The 19,466-nt window shown below is 34.9% G+C and overlaps 1 protein-coding gene across 1 annotated transcript; it reads right to left on the reverse strand.

The window, feature by feature from the left end:
• Nucleotides 1-3,010: 3,010 nt before the first annotated feature.
• LOC112053572 (uncharacterized) lies at nucleotides 3,011-14,346 on the reverse strand. Its single transcript, XM_024093032.2, has 5 exons — nucleotides 14,106-14,346; nucleotides 8,937-9,130; nucleotides 5,504-5,631; nucleotides 4,814-4,989; nucleotides 3,011-3,744 (listed from the first exon to the last, which is right to left on the reverse strand). Exons 1-5 carry the CDS (start codon nucleotides 14,310-14,312, stop codon nucleotides 3,340-3,342), a joined length of 1,110 nt encoding a protein of 369 aa, XP_023948800.2. The 5' UTR covers nucleotides 14,313-14,346; the 3' UTR covers nucleotides 3,011-3,339.
• Between the last annotated feature and the right edge of the window lie 5,120 nt (nucleotides 14,347-19,466).

Raw genomic sequence — 19,466 nt, forward strand, 5'->3', positions numbered from 1 at the left:
GCCGTTGGTAGACACTATGCGTACGGAATGAAAAATTCTTTTTCCAATACCGGTGAATAGGTCCTTAGGGAAGACAGACAATTTTTGCATCTATGAAGTGCAAGTGAATACATTTGTAATATTTTACATATAGATCTAAAGAGTAGAAAGATGTGACTTGAAATTAAACTATTTTTCTATTTAACATGAAAATTTTACAGTTAAACTAAGTAAAACCTCAATAACTCTAAAATATATATAAGAGGTTGGATTCAATTCCTATCCCCGCCCAGACTAATGCTAACTCCTTTTTTGCCTAATTGAAGAAGAATGCGAATTTCTATAGTTCTTATTTAAAAAAATATGCCAAAAATAGCTTATTTTTTAACTCAAAACCTTTGTAACTATTTACAGCAACCATAGAGATATATTTTGTGATAACAATTTAAATATAAATCTAAGATAATATTATAAAAGAGCTTCTCTAACTCTATTAGTAATAATATGTGTACCTAACAATAGTTGCTCGATTAGAACGCTTTGGCTATAAACAGATTATTCTATTGTGAATAGCTTATCTCTACATATCTATACGGAAGACTGATATGCTCGTAGTTAATCTAAAGGTTACTATTACGGATTCACGTAAAGATGTCGTGGTATTGTGACGTCATACGTTAGTAACACTTTACGGGAAAAACATTCACGTTTTTCATCACTGCGTCATGAAAATTAAAGATTAATGTAATATTGTATGTGTGTTCCTACCACACACGTGATTCGCAAAACTCCAATAATATGGATCTGACGTAATGGTAATGGTGACCTTTATATTTATTATGCCAGTCTTCCGTATTAAATTAAGCCATTAATAACAAATTTAATCCATTTTACAACACTCATATGGAAATCCAACTATATGGTGTTACAAAACAAGCCACAAACATATTTTAGTTATTGAACCATTTTATAGAATGATTTTAAAATCATTGTATGGAACAGTGCTGGGGGTGTCATATTATGAATGAATGAATTTTTTAAAGTTCCTTAAAATATTCAATATCGATTACAAACATGCCTGGCCATTTTAAGTATTAGCTGATAATAATGATGTGATGCATATTAGCGTCATTGAAATCCATTGTTAATCTTTTTAAACACTTAGGTACTTTACTTTGCTAAAGAAAAAATATTGACAAACAGAAAAAATCGGATGTGTTTTCAATGTGGTTTCAGATCACGGATTCGAATTCTGGATCGGGGTATGATTTTCTTTATTCTAAGAAATCTTCAGTTAAAAAATTCTCAGCCTTTTTGGAAGTTTGTGGTGATACAACGTCGTGACACGGAGATCACGTTAAGACTTGATCGCGGTCATTGTCATCCAGCATCAATATCATTATTTATTTATTTATTTATTTATTTATTATATATCCTTAGTATGCTTACAGCTAAGCCAAAACGCATACAAAGTACAGACTTACAATATACCAATATAACAGATAAACAAATTACAATACACTATACAATACAAACACATAAATTGCATATTTCTATAAAATTAAAATTAAAATTCACAGCTGTTTACAATATCAATAAATACATGAAGTTTTATATCAAAAATATCTAGATCTTGGCGCTGAGCAATCAACGAATTGAGCATCGACAGTACCCGATTAGTTGGGGCATTTCGAGCATATTGCGTACGGAACGACTTGGTAGCGAAAAAAGGTCGCTTACGACACGACCGAAGCAACTTTATTATCAGATTGCTGAAGTTATACTTCATCACTTTATTAACCCACCACCTCGCACTGAAGCATTGTGAGTCTCTGTAAGGAGGAAAGCCTGGTCCAATATTGAACCATTGAAACAGGCCGAAAATATTTTTTTTTACTTGCCCCTTGCCCTTGACTACAATTTCACCTCTTGTTAAGTGATGATGCAATCCAAGATGGAAGCGGGCTAATTTGTTAGGATTAGGATGAAAATCCACACCCTTTTCGGTTTCTACACTACATCGTACCGGAACGCTAAATCGCTTGGCGGTACGTCTTTGTCGGTAGGGTGCTAACTAGCTACGGCCGTAGCCACCAGCCAGACCTGGACCAATTATCAAAACCTCAATCGCCCCAGCCGGGGATCGAACCCAGGACCTCCGTCATGTAAATCCACCACACATACCACTGCACCACGGAGGCCGTCATGACATGATGCAACCATTGAAGTCTATACCTACTCTTTCTTTTAACCAAAATAATTTACTAGTAAGAAGAATTAAACACATACAATTGGAAGTGTTAGGATTGCTTTCGTATGTATTTGCTCAACAGCAACGTAAGCAAACACCTTGGCAATTCTTCCACTGTCCTACATTGAATGTAGGACGTCTTTAATCTACAAACTTATCTCTTTTAATTATTGCTGATGTGATATTATTGCGACTGTACCAAACTAATGTAAATTACTAATTTGCATGTCTATTTTTTTTAATCCCCAAATCTTTGTAACTACAACTACCTCTATAATATATTTATATATAATAAAAATAAATTCCTTACTCCGAAGTCCTGACTACAGGTTGCTTCGGCTCTCAAATGTTCCGCAGCGGGAGGATTGATTTTTTTTATAATTTTTTAAAAGTGTTTTGTATTTTATATTTATATTTATATTGATATTGTTAAAAATTTATAAAAAAGAACTAATAAATAAATGAAAATAAATAATATCTATTTTACTGACAATTTATTGAATGTGTATGTAGGAACCTTAGGAAAGGATTGGTGTCTTTATGTAAATGTCAATCAAGTATTTAGTTTTTTTTGCTTTTGGGATCAGAACTCAATCACACAAAAAAGACAAAAAAATCATCAAAAAGACTAAAAAAGTTACAATGTTTCAATAAAACGTTTATTAAATTAAACCTTACAACTATTAAAAAAAACTATTAATATTTGTAAGAAAAAATCATAATATAGTATTTTATTTTTAACACTTTACAATAAAAAAAATGTGAAAAATCCAACGCCTATATCAACGTTCTTGCGGCTACCGTAATAAAATGGAAACACATAAAATCACAAACTAAGCCATTAATTGCTTTTAAAGTAAAGTGTCCATTAGACGTTATAGTCGTAAACTAAGACGTCATACAGTGAGAAGTGGTGGATTAAATATTAAAATTAATGCTATAGACTTTATAATAACAATCATAAAAGTGATAACTACAAGTAAACTAGATTATAAAAGTGTCAATAAATATTAAATAATACATGCCTATCCGGATACAACACTTGAGTAAAATACGTAAATAACGCAGTAACTATACTAAATAAAGCTTGAAATAATTTAGCAAATATATCAAGCTGAAATGACAGGAGTGGGACTTTGAAAATGAAAACCGTTGTACGGTAAATCTATAGCGTAGTCTGCCTGCACTTCACCTGGCTGTGTTGTTAGATCAACTAAAGGAGATGGTGCATCTACCACACTGAATATTGATGGTGGTGGTACGTTTATAACTCCTGAATAAACTGGAAACTGCTTTGCCTCTGGTTCTGTTTGAATATGAGATTTCCTTACAATTGTTTCCTTATTATTTTGGTTAGCATCTGCTGTCATCCTATCAACTTTATTATCATTAATTTGATTTGGAGATTCATATGGGTTTGCTCGTGGTACTGATGGATTCCAATCGCGGCTTCTCTCATAGTGGTCGTAAGGGTATCCCTGGTAAAAGCCATAGCTTACCGGACTTGTAGCAATCTGGAACAAAACATCTATTAAATGGTTATCAATTTGTTTATTAGTAAACGTGCTACGTACAAGTACGTGGATAATATTATGAGACTGTTAATTGTGTGATGAACAAATATTATGTTAAACTTTTGTATAATAATCTTTTTAACATAAAAAGACGTATTTCAGTTAATTTGATTTTTACACAAAATTACTTGATTGATTTTCATGAAAATGAAATGGGACCAATCTTGAAGTATGCTCTTTCAAACAAAAAAATAATTTTTAAAATTGTTTAATTAATGATGAAGTTATGAGGTAATTAAAAAAAAACATAAGCGTCGAATTGAGAACCTTCTCCTTTTTTTGAAGTCGTTTAATCTTTTAATAATTTATTTAATCTTTTAATAATTGCTTAGCATTAACATATAATAAGGTTATTTAAAACAAAGCCTTTATGTAATTTGGTTCAGAACTTTCCTCTGTCGTGAAACCCAACATAAACTTCTATTTAAAATATAATGTTAATGTTAAATGTGTTAGTAAAGGATGAATTTTATTATAACACAATTTGGTTAAAAATACAGAAATGAAATTAATGTCCGCCACGGTTAAAATAACGGAGCATTTTCGGCGGTTATTCAATTTTGTTGAAATGAGGAAACCTGTTTTTATTACGAACTTTTCTTACAACATTTTTACACGCTTTTTACTTGATTTTTTTATATCTCCGTCGATTTTGAGCTCATTTTTCTTTACAAGGTAGCAGTACCTAAGTTAGATGGTAAGTGATGATGCAATCTAAGACGAAAGCGGTCTAACTTGTTAAGAGGAGAATGAAAATCCACACCCCTTTCGGTTTCTACACGACATCGTTCCGGAACGCTAAATCGCTTGGCGGTACGTCTTTGCCAATAGGGTGGTAGCTAGCCACGGCCGAAGCCTCCCACCAACCAGACCTGGACCAATTAAGAGAACCTCAATCGGCCCAGGGAATCGAATCCAAGACGTCCGTCTTGCAAATCCACCGCGCATACCACTGCACCACAGATGCCATCAATAGGTTTTTATTGTTATTAATTGAACAAATATTTACCTTTTTGAGGCCTTGTATAGAAGCGAGTATTAGAGCCATTTTAGCAAGCAGCAGTGCTTTGCCTCCGAGAACTGACAAGAATTGAAATCCCATAGGAATAAGGACCATACCGATGGATACAACTCCAAACATCATCATTGTCATCATATGGTGTCGGCGACGTCCTCGATATTCGACTAAAAATAATTAAAAATTTAATCACGAACAAAATTTTTTAAATTATATTTTTGGACAAAAAAGTTTTTTTTAATCGGTCCACGTATATTTTGGGGAACATACATACAGCCAAACATCATCATTATCAACCTATTCTAACAGCCCACTATAAGGCCAGACCTCCCTCCTGGAAGGAGAGCTGGCGCTGAAACCCACCACGCTCCTCCAATGGCGGGCTAGCCACACATAGAACTTCCTTTTTGAAAGTCGGTTGAAAATTACGCTGTAATGGTTTTGGAGTATCTACTTATTCATTTCTTATACCCATCGCTAGCAACTCTCTCCCGAAGCCTGTTTTCCGATTTTTACAATCTAGGTATCTATAAGACCCTAATGGGCATCTTCCAGGTAAACGTTTTCCACGTAATATTTTGAATATCTGTGAGCCTACTTACTCCTTTTTTTACAGGATCTGAGTTATGACAATTTGTATGTTTATTTAATCAATTAAGATAATTCCTTTAAAATAATTACCTTTTTCAATAATATCGTTATCCTCAAATAAATCAATCTTGATAACATGAGTGCGAAGAACTTTGGCCATTCTCTGCAAAGCGAGGTTTCTCCATTCCCCTTCTTCTAATTCTTTCTCAGTCCACGAACTTTAAAGTGAAATAGTTTTTGAAATTAACATTTATCACTTAATTTTTTTTTTTTAATTCTTAATCTATTAGTACGAAATAAGATGTTAGACTAACGGTGAGCCCTTAGTTTTGAAATGGTTGGAAAACGGTGTTTACAATCCATTGCTGGATTAGTCGACTAGATTGAATACAAAATATAACATTATGTACAATCTAATACGCACACATTTTCACATCTGTTGTACGAAACAATTCTACAATGGTTTGATCTTAACAATCGTTAAAGTAATCGTGCGTGCCTTCATTGTTTCATATCTCTATTTATGTGATTCCAATACCGTTACAAATGTACTGAAACGTAACGTTCCAGTCAATTTTTACATTAATAAACAAGGTTTGCCCATAGTTTATTTTTAGAATTTCTCCTTAGTGCAAGTTTTACTTTTCATTAAGTCCATTTTCATTACATAAATTTAACCCTTCGAATATTTGCTAAAACCTTCGCTGGAAAAAAGAAAATACAAAAAAATCAAAAATTCCAGAAGATCTTTATTCATTCAGAGATTATATATATATTTCAGAGATTATTTTTGTACATAATATATATATTTTGTACATAATAATAAGAAATGCCATTACTCGGTTAAAGATTTTTATCATTGTTATGGTCAGTGTAATATGTTGTTAGGTAACTAGCTTATTATGTAATAATTTAGTTCACATAATTACGGACTGAATAAAGTAACCGACTTGGTTGGAGGATCTCACATTTTTTATAGCAGAAGAACTGAGTTGCCAGAATAGGGAAGAGGACATTTTTTTAAATTGTATATAAATGAAGAGTATGCTAATAGTAAAGCAATTTTGTAAAAGTAACAGGGTATTTGCGATCATTACTTTCGGAGCTACAGGGATTTAAAGGGTCAGATTTGCGGCGCTGCCGCGGTTCACTGAAAAGCGCCCCTTACAAAATGGTACGAAATAATGACGTCGTAGGTACATAATGATCATAAACGCTTGTCCGTCATGATGGTCTATATTTGAACTGCTTCATGACGTCCAATCCAATCCCTCACAAACGGAGCGTTTGACGAAAACATTAGTTTGACGTATAGTACATTAAGGAACATTGTGACGTCACAAAATGGACGACAGCGTTTTGGCGTTTGTAAAATTTGATAATGATTTTATTAATTAATATGGGACCCTTAGTCCATGTACTATACGAAATTAATATATTTTTTTTTAATTTGATGACCTACTATAATATTTCAATAAGGTGCGAGTGCGAGTCACTGCAGTGTTGAAATTGGAACGCTTACGCAATAGTAATTGGAAACTGTATTAAGCGAGCTTGACAAATTACTGCTCGTACGATAACCCTGTATACTTTCTGTTAGTTTAGGTTAGAAAATTTCATGGGCCATTAAAATGAAAAATGTTTAATAAATTATTCGGTTTTCATATTTAAAGCGTCTGATAATAAAATACTATAATTTAATTGACATGACACTTTTGTTCAGCTCTCCGGCTCGGGGCATGCACCTCTTTGCATTTTAAGAAATTAAATATCACATGTCTCAAACGGTGAAGGAAAACATCGTAAGGAAACCGTGGACTATTAACCTAACCCCTCAAAGCCTTCCAGATGAAAATCGTCGTATCAAGTGATAATTGAGACTACAGGATTAATTTCGAGCTGCACTAACCACACCGATATTATAAAGGCGAAAGTTTTGTATGTATGTGTGTATGTTTGTTTCTTCTTTGCGCTGCAACTAATGAAGCGATTAGGCTGAAATTTGGGATGGATGGATGGAATGGGAAATAGATTTTACTCTGGATTACACATAGGCTACTTTTCATCCTGAAAAAGACCTTGGTTCCTGCGAGATTTGTATAAAACTAAATTCCACTCGAACAAAGTCGCGGGCTTCCGCTAATCTATACTAATATTATAAAACTGAAGAGTTTGTTTGTTTGCTTGAACGCGATAATCTCAGGAAGTACTGGTTCGATTTAAAATAATATTTCAGTGTTAGATAGCCCATTTATCGAGGAAGGCTAGGGCCATATATTATAGCCGTATTCTTACGAGAACGGGAACCACGCGGGTGAAACCGCGCGGCGTCAACTAGTTTAGAATATGTCGGAAGAAAATCAATATTTCAGTGCCCAACACAGGCTTCCAAAATGCTGGGTACAAAATTTTATAATGCGAAGCGGCTTGGTTAACCACTGCACGTTCTTTCATTTTCTCGTCTTCACGTTTCTTTCATTTGCTCGTAAATAGCTCAATAATTTTGTACTCCACTAAGCCTTTGTTTTAGTGTATCATAATATTTAACGGTTTCTTTATAGCGTCATCTATAAATAGATATTAGTTGAACAATATATTAATAGAAAATGAATAAGGCTTGAAATGCCATTGAACTTTATATCAGAGGCGTGGCGTAATACAAAGTGTAGATGAAAATATCTATTGGTGGGGTGGCGTGCTTAATCTCATATCAGTTCAACCCACATCATATCTAAAGCCTTAAGTACATGATTGGTACGATCTTGTGACCTGGAATTTTTCTTTGTTACTACTACTTATTTATATACGAGGGCTGTCCAAAAAGTAAAGTGACTTTTCTATTTTCACGGGCAACGTACATTCGATTATCATTTTTTTGTTGTTGCTGTGTTGCTACACATTTCCCGAACTTATGTTCAGAGTTTGAAATAAATAGAATACTTAGTTTATTTCTGACAGATAAAAAAGTGACAGGTATTCTGTTGTTCTCGGCGATTTTCTATTATTATAAAATTTGATGGAATTTCAATCAAATTTTATATGAAAAATGGAATCAAGTCTAAAACTTTTGAAATATTGACAATGGCGTATGCTAAGTCTGCTTTAAGTAAAATTAATTCATCATCATTATCAACCCATATCTGGAATACTGCTGAGCTCGAGTCTCCTCTCAGAATGAGAAGGATTAGGCCAATAGTCCACCACGCTGGCCCAATGCGGATTGGCAGACACGCAGAAAATTAAGAAAATTCTCTGGTATGCCGGTTTCCTCACGATGTTTTTCCTTCACCATTTGAAACACGTGATATTGAATTTCTTAAAATGCACACAACTGAAAAGGTGCATGCTCCAGACCGGATTCGAACCCACACATTCGATGGGCTATCACAGCTCTGACAGTGACGTCTGCCAATCCGCATTATGGACTATTGGCCTAATCCCACTTATTCTGAGAGGCTCGAGCTCAGCAGGGAGCCGACTATGGGTTGATAATGATGATGATGGTGATATATTCCTCTCATACCTTGTCTCATTGTCATGCAGGACGTTCCCTGAGTGGTCAACCAGTTCGAACCTTACAAGGTTGACTCCGTCAGCGAGCGGCACCACATCCGGGCTCAAACAGCGGTCCAAGGCTCTCAGGGTCTTTCTCTTCATGCATCGCACGAACCTCGGGTAGTACTCCTTGTGGTCTATTATGTCCTTTACTGCGATTAGCTGAAGAAAAGAATGATTTTTTAATATTAGTGCCATTCTGCTATTATAATTTTACTAGCTGACCCCGCGCGGTTTCACCCGCGTGATTCCCGTTCCCTTATCAATACGATGATAAAATATAGACCTTAGCCTTTCTCGATAAATGGGGTATCTAACACTGAAAGAATTTTTGAAATCGGACCAGTATTTCCTGAGATTAGCGCGTTCAATCAAACAAACAAACTCTTCAGCTTTATAAAATTAGTATAGATTCATCACAAAAATGTTGTGCAATTTTATAATAACAAAATTAAATTATAACATAATTAAAAATCATTTATTATAATAAAACTATTCATTCCTTGATTGTTTATTTCTTGATTCCTTCCTTCCTAATTAATTTTCCCAGAGCAGAAATCTACTAATCTAATTCTAACTAAGTCTAATAACAAGGAGATCATTCTCGCTCCATACATTTTTGGGCTCTTTTTGAAAGTGCCGGCCAACAAAAAAAAATGGCACGACTCGTTAGAATTAGCTATTTAGAGCAATAGTTAATATGGCATAAAAGTTGTCAGGTGGCTCTGAACCAAGTTATACAGGTTCGACGATTCGTTATTTCCATACATTTTGTCAATTTTCCAAAGTGCCCGCTAAGAAAAAAAACTGATACGTATCGTTAGAACTGCCCATTTGGAACAATAGTTAGTATCGCACAAATGTTGTAAGATTACTCTGAATCAAGTTATACAGGTTTAATGACTCGTCACTTCTATACATATTTTTTGAGTTTTGTAAGTGCCCACCTACAATATAAATAATACGTATCGTTGTAACTAGCCATTTGCAGCAATAGTTCGTCGTCATCAACCCATATTCGGCTCACTGTTGAGCTCGAGTCTCCTCTCAGAATGAGAGGGGTTAGGCCAATAGTCCACCACGCTGGGCCAATGCGGATTGGCAGACTTCACACACGCAAAGAATTAAGATAATTCTCTGGTATGCAGGTTTCCTCACGATGTTTTCCTTCACCGATTTAGACACGTGATATTTAATTTCTTAAAATGCACACAACTGAAAAGTTGGAGGTGCATGCCCCGGACCGGATTCGAACCCACACCCTCCGGAATCGGAGGCAGAGGTCATATCCACTGGGCTATCACGGCTATTACAATAGCAATAGTTACTATGGCATAATCATTTTAGTTTAGCTCTGTGTCCAGTTATGCAGTTTCGATGATTCGTCAAATCCATATGTTTTATTGATTTTCAAAGTGCCGTTTTACAAAAATATGCACTTATCGTCAGAACTGCCCATTTGGAGTAATATTTAGTATGTCACGAATGCTGTAGGTTTGGTCTGAAGCAAGTTATAAAGGTTCGATGTCTCGTCACTTATATGCATTTTGTTGTGTTTTGTAAGTGCCCACTGACAATATTAATGATACGTATCGTTTTAACTAGTCATTTGTGGCAATAGTTAGTATAACAAGAATGCTGTAGGATTGCTCTAAACCAAGTTATACAGGTTAAATGGCATGTCATCTCCATACATTTTATTGATTTTAAAAGGTGCCTGCCAATAAAATTCTTACAGGTATCATTTTAACTGATCATTTAGACATACTTTGTCAGTTAGTATGGCAGACACGTTGTATAAATGCTCTGATCTAAGTTATACAGGTGTGACTATTTGTAATATCCATACATTTTCTTGATTTTTAAGTGCCAACCATTAAAATGTTACGTATCATTAGAACTGGTTGTAATAGGAACGGGGAGTAATAGTTAGTATAGTACAACAAACGTTGTAGGCCTGGTCTGAGCCATGTTATACAAGTTCAACGATTCTTAATTTCTATGCATTTTATCGATTTAAGCAATACAGTTAGTTGGTAGGTATGACAGAAACATTGTATGATTGCTCTGATCCAAGTTATTTGCGTTCGATGATTCGTCACTTATGTTTTTGTAGATATCTGAATGTAATGGGGAACAATAAATAGGTAATAATGATGAATTCTTAACTAATAATATGAAATAAATGTCATCATTATTTGTTATGTTCTTCCTGCTGGACCGTTTCTGCACTTGGCCATGTGATTCGCCGTTGTGCGTGTATTTGTTATGTTATTCAAGCTTGTAAACCGAATTTACCATTACTTGAAGAACTTAATAAATCGTTTTTATTTCTCTCAATGCACAATAACACAATTTTTAGTTACATTTGCACCATAATTTTGAATTTGTGCAAATGCTTAGAATCATTATTTCTATATTTTATTATTGCTTTTATGTTTTCCAACTTTTTCGGAAATCAATGAATGAAAGTTATATTACTTGTTTCAGTACTAGAATTTTTCTAAAGCGTGTGCAACGTGTTACTAACTATTGCTCCTAATGACTAGTTTTAACGTTAGGTACCATATTTTAGGTGAACGGTACTTTAAAAATCAGTAAAATATATGGATTTGACGAATCATCTAAACAGTATAACTTGATTTAAATCTATACTACAATGTTTATGCCATAGTAACTATTGCTGCAAATGGCTAGTTATAACGATACGTATGATTTATTTTGTTTGCGGACACTTACAAAACTCAGTAAAATGTATAGAAGTGACGAGTCATCGAACCTGTATAACTTGGTTCAGTGCAGTCCTACAACATTTGAGCCGTAGTAACTATTGCTCCAAATGGGCAGTTCTAACGATACGTACCAGTTTTTTTTTCTTTGAAAGCACTTTTGAAAATTGACAAAATGTATGGAAATAACGAATAGTCGAACCTGTATAACTTGGTTCAGAGCCCTCCTACAACTTTCATGCCATATTAACTATTACTCCAAATGACTAGTTCTAACGATTCCTGCTATTTTTTTTCGTTGGCCGGCACTTTCAAAAAGGGCCCAAAATGAATGATCTCCTTTGATATAATTTTTAACCGACTTCAAAAAAGGAGGAGGATCTCAATTTGACGCATATGTTCGTTTTTTTATTTGTTTGTTACCTCAGAACTACGTCATTTCTGTACCAATTTTGTTTTTTTTTTGTATGAAAGTGTATATATCCTCCTGTCTCCATGGTGGTGCTAAACCGGTATTGTGTTAATTTAAGTCGTTTCTGAAAGAACACTGGCTGAAAAACCTAAATCTTTATGATATTCTTACATGGCTTGAATAAATACATCATCGGGTTAACACCGCCTTCAAACTGATCGTCAGTTAGTACATAATATGATATATAGAACTTAGTAGGATATTATTTTTCGCTTTTTAGTTAAGTCAGTATGTTTTATGTTTTTGAAGTCGGTTGATTTTTTTTTATAATTTTTTTTATAGTAGTAAGTAAAATCCTTTTTAATTGTGCATTTTTAAGCTTTAATATAAACAATTTATGTACTTTAACATTCGAATGCTCCATTATAACGACTGTTTGCTGTATAATATAAGGTAGAGAGGTCACGGTTTACAATTTCCATGGGCAGCGTATATCAAAGGTAAAAAGGTAAAGAAAAGCGTTCCAGAATTTACATATTATTTGCACATAGCAACACATTATTAAATTTCTATGTCAGGCTACCGGGACTTTGCGATGAAAGTATTCTTTTAATAAAGCCTCACCGAGGACCGCTGAATTCATAAAAAGGCTCTATCCCAAACTTTCACTGAAGCTAATCTATTATTTAGTTTTCGTGGCTTCAAATTGTTTAAGTTTTCGTTTAATTTTCTATTATATTAATGAACTAGCGGACGCCCGCGACTTCGCCCGCGTGGAACTCAATGTAAACTTTCAAGCCTTATTTCACCACTTTAGGGGTTGAATTTCAAAAATTTTTGAATTATATTCGGCATTATATTTCGTATTTATTTTATGATTTATGAACAAATTTTTAAAACTGCAACTCTAAAAATGAAGGACTTTCCATACTTCCCCTCCTCATTCTATTTTCGCAATAGAAAGTATCCTATAACCGTCTCCGTATGTTTCACTCTTGAAAGTTTGCCGCGATTCACGATAATAGTACGTATTATGAACGTCATACAGGCGACTGTCACCATACCCATGCTATCTGAAAAACCCTTTAGCCATTTTTTGCTTCAACTTTGACGCGCAAGTGACATGTCTAATAGTATAAAATCTTTGGACATGGTTGACATAATTATATTTCTTAAATTGTTTTAGGTCTATTCAGATGTCCGAGTGTCATCGGAGTTAGTTACCCTGCGGCATACACGTGTCGCCAAGCAATTAAGCATTCAGCCACGAGGCATAGGCAGGGTACGAGTGGGCGACGTGGGATGAACGCGACGAAAAAATTTAAAATACTTTTTTCGTCGGACATTTTCGAGGCACGAGGTCACTTAGATTCCGAAATAACAGTTGTAGCAATAAAAATTGTCTGGTTGTTATAACACACTTATATTAGCTTCACTTGTACATATGTATGTAAGAAAATCAAATCGTGGAATCTTAATTTAACCCACTTCCCGGTCTTCAATTAGGATGATAGATAATTTTTATTTATAACATTGATTGAAATATAATAAAAACTACTGAATTAAAATGAAAATTGTCTCTATTTGAGACCATAATACGAAGAATACGAAGGTTATAGGATAATTTTTGTCGCGAAAATATAATCAGAAGGGGGTGAAAAGTTTGTATGGAAAATCTCTTACTTTGATGACGATGCGAACGATGCGAACGCCCGCAATTACGTCCGCGTGGAAGTTTTTTACAATGGATACAAAATTTCATCCCCTATTTTATCCCCTTAAAGGTAGAATTGATCAAAATCCTTTCTTATCAGATGCCTATGTCATAACATTTACCTACATGCCAAATTTCATCCCGATCCGTCCAGTGGTTTGGGCTGTGCGTTGATAGAGCACTCAGTCAGATCAGTCAGTCAGTCAAGTCACCTTTGAGTTATATATATTTAGATTTCCATGTTATTGAAACATTATAATAATATAGTATATAAAATATTACCTTTTTTGAACAGTCCCTCCAAATAAATCGTACCACATCTGTCCCCTCGAGCCACAAATCCGCTACGAATCTACTTATATAGTCATCACCATCATTCAAATTCACTTTGGTATCGTTCGCTGCATTGATACCGTGCGAGACCAATATCAGTGCCAAAGTATAAAGCACAAGTTTCATATTAACGTTTTGCAGCGTCACGTATTTCATTTCCCCTCATATGCCATTTCTTGCACGCGCGAACTTCTGGCTGTAAAGTTTAAAACGAGCTTAGAGGCATATTTGCAGTGATATTAGAATTTGTTAGACGTAAAAGATATATTGGAGAATGATTATAGATGCATAAATATACAGGCTGCTGGGGAGTATTTCCCATTACTTTAGAGTTATATTCTACTAGCTCACACCACGTGGTTTCACCCGTGTGGTTCCCGTTCCCGTAGGAGTACTGGAATAATATATAGCCTATAGCATTCCTCGATAAATGGGCTGTCTAACACTGAAATAATTTTCCTGATATTAGCGCGTTCAATCAAACAAACAAACAAACTCTTCAGCTTTATATATTAGTATAGATATAAATTATGGGAATGTTCATATATATCTATATATGTTAGGAAAATTAATTAAAAATATCTTAAGAACATGTATTCTAAAATTAATATTTTCGGAGTAAAAAAATATTTATTTTGTAAATAGTTTTTAAATCGTGTCCTTTATTATATGTATATATTATGACCTAGCCAATCTCATTTATTGATAAATATCATGAAGTAGCTTACTAGTGAATTGCGGAGTGCCAGTAGCAATATTCGACAGTCTTACCACTACGATTAAGTATTTTAATATGCGAGGATAGATAAAGGTGTGTGTTACATTATATGAATTACTTTGTATAAAAACATAAAAAGTTTTTCTTTTAAATAGTTAAAAAAAATTAGTTATGCAGTTCGGCTCCTATAAGTGGACTAGTTATGGGAAACACTCCCAAGCACCCTGTATTTTATCATTATTATCCGCCTATTTTAACAACCCACTTTAGGACCAGGGTCTGCAGTCATGTGGCACGTCGATCCTCTTTCTACAAACGCTAACGCTTCGAAAACTTACAAAATGTATGGGAATTTAATTTTGAACACATTTTCACGATATATATTTCTATATGTAATCTCATTCATGATAATAAAAGCTTATTTATTTTCATAGGTATAAGAAAAACAAACAAAAAAATTGAAGTTTACTAAAGTCTACTAATATCTCCAACACAGATAAACTCACGTCAACTTGTACGAGACTACGACTAGTTTCGAAACCACACAATTACGAGTAAGAACCTTAGTTCTCGTCTTTCTACGCACCATTTAAGAGCGCGCAGCACGTCGGTACGATATGGATAAAATTCGAAGCGCAAGCGAGACGCCGAATTATGACTTTCACGTGAGTGAAAAGCACGGAGCGATTGACGCGCGACGCAAATTTTATGACGTGACGCGCCAAAACCATTTTAACCTAATTGCAAGTAAATTAAACAACATAACGAAAAACAAAATGGCCATGTTCAAGATATATACCTAATTTTCTATACAAAACAAAAATGTAAGACAATAAGTTTGCTTTTCTTGAGATTGAAAGCAAAATGTGAGCAAAACATGTATTTTTCAAAAAAATAAACCATCGATAAAAGTTTTACAAATTGTGTATTTTGTATAGTCATGACGAAGCTAACACTTTGAAATATCATTTACCCAAATATCAGGCTCCTAACTTTTCCAGAATCTGAGATCCAGAACCATTTGTAACAACCAAATTACATATTGCACACTCTTAATATTAAAAAACTTAAAGAAGAACCATAAGAATATTATTATAGACAAACTCTCGCAAGTATTTTCTCTTTGAAAGATTTTGTACACGAGTTTCAAAGTTACAACTCCTTGTAAAATACGAAACTCAATATTATCCCAACTGAATACACTTGACTACATTATTTTCTTATTTTAAGACATATTGGAAGATGGAAAAAATTCCACGTACACAAGCGAAAATAACTGATAGATATAAATTACCTCTGTTCTTTTGGGACGACACAGTAATGTTTTTTAGGAATACCCGCACAAATATGTTTTAAAAACAAGGAATCTTATCGTTCAAGTAAGTAAATCAGTTAGTCCAGAGTTAGAAACACAAATAAAGCATACACATGAACGCTTACATTATATAGGTATCCTACGGGAAAGCGGACAATTTTCCACATGAACAAACCGTGCTAATAGTTATCCATACGTGAGTATTTGTGCATATGCATGACGGTCAATATCGGTGACTGCTGGCCTCTTTCTTCAATGAACGTTACGATTGTATTCAACCAACTTGGCTTTGATGTTGTATCTATAGGAACAATGGTAATGAACCGTTGACTGACGAAATTGCAGACTTTGCATATCGTCGCAATGTAGAATATCTGTCGGTTTTTCCCGGATATACTTTAGTGACAAACGGTGAAGGAAAATATCGTGAGGAAACCAATCTGCATTGGGCCAGCATGATGGACTATTCGCCTAACCCCTCTCATTCTGAGAAGAGACTCGAGCAGCAGTGTATTTGCTCTCGACATGCCCAGATGGTTGAGGCGACTGATACTTACGTAGTTCCTATTTCTACGGGAATACGGGGAAAAATTAATATAGCCTTTATTCTGATAATATAGTTTTCCATTAGTGGACGAGTTTTGAAAATGGGTTCAGTAAATTCGTAAAAAATCAACAAACAATCATACAAAAATTATCTCACCTCTTTACAATAATTAGTTTAGACAAAATCCTGGGCTGGCAATCAAACCCAGAACTTCACTGTTAAAAACTAGACCATTCCCGAGAGTCGGTTCATTTGTGTAAAAAAAAGGATAGTCTGTATTGTGTAGGTAACTACAGCCAAAACACATTGAGACTTGGCTATACAAATTCATCGTATCTTAAACACGCCTCTATAATATCCACGCAGCAGGTGGCAAATTGCGGCGACAATGAGCTAAGGGCGGAAAATCATCATATTACTGAGGAAGTTTCGCCCAAAAAGTGTACCTACGAGTAACTCAGTAACATCGTGCAAGACGTTTTATGTCAAGCCCGTGGCAATGAACTCTGGCCGCGATAAAAAATAATTATATGAAACACGAGGCTAAAGTTTTTGCCAAGCACATCAGTTTTTGCAGAATTTTTATATGTTTTATACAAGTTGTTTTTGTATCAAAGAAGTGGACATTTTAAGTCGTTGGCTCAGTGGTTAGACTATATGGCTTTTGATTGCGAAGTCCTGAGTTCGAGACCTAGTTATAAAATACTATCGAACGGGATAGGGCAACCGAGAAAAATAGTATTCTATATTCTGTTCCAGGGTCTTAATTATATTAAAATTCAACTAAATCAGTCCCAAAAATGATTACAGAAAAGACAGTCAGCGAGACAAATATACTTAGCGTCGCACCTTAATAAACCCTTTGATTTTGTTTCTTCGTCACTTTCTTATCAAACAACTTCCAGGCTTCGCAGTGATCTGCACAATTACGTAGTCTGCATCTATTAAATACGTACAAAGAGGATTACTTCAATATTCCTGAAGCGCACTGCAAAGATCTGGAATAATCTTCCAGCTCCCGTTTGACTTGGAACTTCCAACAAGGTAATAAGCGAGTTGATACTTTCTGTTCAATGAATGAAAATGAATGAATTCTACTATAGAATGCGTCATTACTTAAAAAAAGGCTTTTTTGTCAACTTATGCAATTATAATTATTTATTTATTTTATTTATGCAGTATTTTTTTAGAAAATAATAAAAAAATATATAAATAAATAAAAAAAAATGTTTTTCGTTGAGCTATAATCGAACTAAGTTTTGCCCATAGATTTACGATTCGGTACAAGTACCTAAATTCTATGGTTTTGCCACTTTTTACACCACTTGTGTCGTTATGTTACCGTCGATATGTGTTAACTTGATGCATATTTATTTGTTTTATCTTTGTTATTTGACATAAAGTGACAAATGTGACGGTAGTATCGGACGCATCGCATCAAACACCTTTTGGTCCTGATAAATTGGTTTGGCGGCGTGTTCCAGGGCTGCATATTTACTTACTTTATAGACGTGATTGCAGCTAAGCTAGTCTACAATAGTAGATTGTTATGCAAGGGGCTAAAAAGATCCATTATATACGAGGTATTTTTAGGGCCCGAGACGTAAGGCGAGGGCTGCCTAAATAGAAACCGAGTTTATAATGGGTTTAGCCCCATGTGTTACACTCTTTTCACTACTATTGCGAGAAAATAAAATAGTTTAGTACAATATTCAATGATTTATTGTAATTGAAAATTAAATGTACAAATATATAAAGGTAACTAGCGGACGCCCGCGACTTCGTCCGCGTAAATTTCGATGTCAACTTTACTACTACCCCTATCCTACCCTACCCCTACCCTACCCCTACCCTACCACTACCCCAACCCTACCCAACCCCTACATCTACCCTACCCCTACCCTACCCTACCCCCACCCTACCCCAAACCTACTCCTATCCTACCGCTACCTTACCTACCCCTACCCCCATCCTACCCCTACCCTCATCCTACCTCTACCCTCCCCGTACCCTATCCCTTTCCTACCCCTATCCCAACCGTACCCCTATCTTACGCCTATCCTACCCGTACCTCTACCCTACCACTACCCTACCTCTACCCCTACCCTACCACTACCCTAAACCCGGCCCTAAACCTACCCTACCCCTACACTAACCCTACGCTTCCCTACCCGTACCCTACCCTACCCTGTAACTTCTCTATCTTACTCCTACCCTTAGCAAAATCGGTCCAGTCCTTCGAGAGTGGTGGTATGACCAAGAGAAATAGAGACTACTATGCTAATAATATAAAGAGGTAAAGTTCGTGTGGTTGTAGGAGGTAATCTCTGGATCTACTGGACCGATTTGGAAAATTGTTTTACCAATAGAAAGCTACGTTATTTGCGAGTGTCATAGGCTATGTTTGATCCCCATATTCACACGGGAACAGGAACTACGTAAATGAAAGCGCCGGGCGTCATATAGCGGAATTTCTGCGTATTTTAGAAATTTGGTATTATCTCCGAGATTATTTAAGTAATTAACATACTGTAAAGGGCAAATCTTATCTTCATAATATCCTTGTGATTATTAAATAATTTATTTTAATAAGGATTAAAGTTTAGTTGTATAAATAATGACGTAAACCTAAGTATATAAAATTAATAATTTTTAAAACACAAAAGGAACTATATCTGCTAATATATAGAAGATAGATATATGGTGTCGCGGACTTTTTTGTAGAATTTT

Source organism: Bicyclus anynana, chromosome 12 (genome assembly GCF_947172395.1).
Source record: "Bicyclus anynana chromosome 12, ilBicAnyn1.1, whole genome shotgun sequence".
NCBI classification, from domain to species: Eukaryota; Metazoa; Arthropoda; class Insecta; order Lepidoptera; family Nymphalidae; genus Bicyclus; species Bicyclus anynana.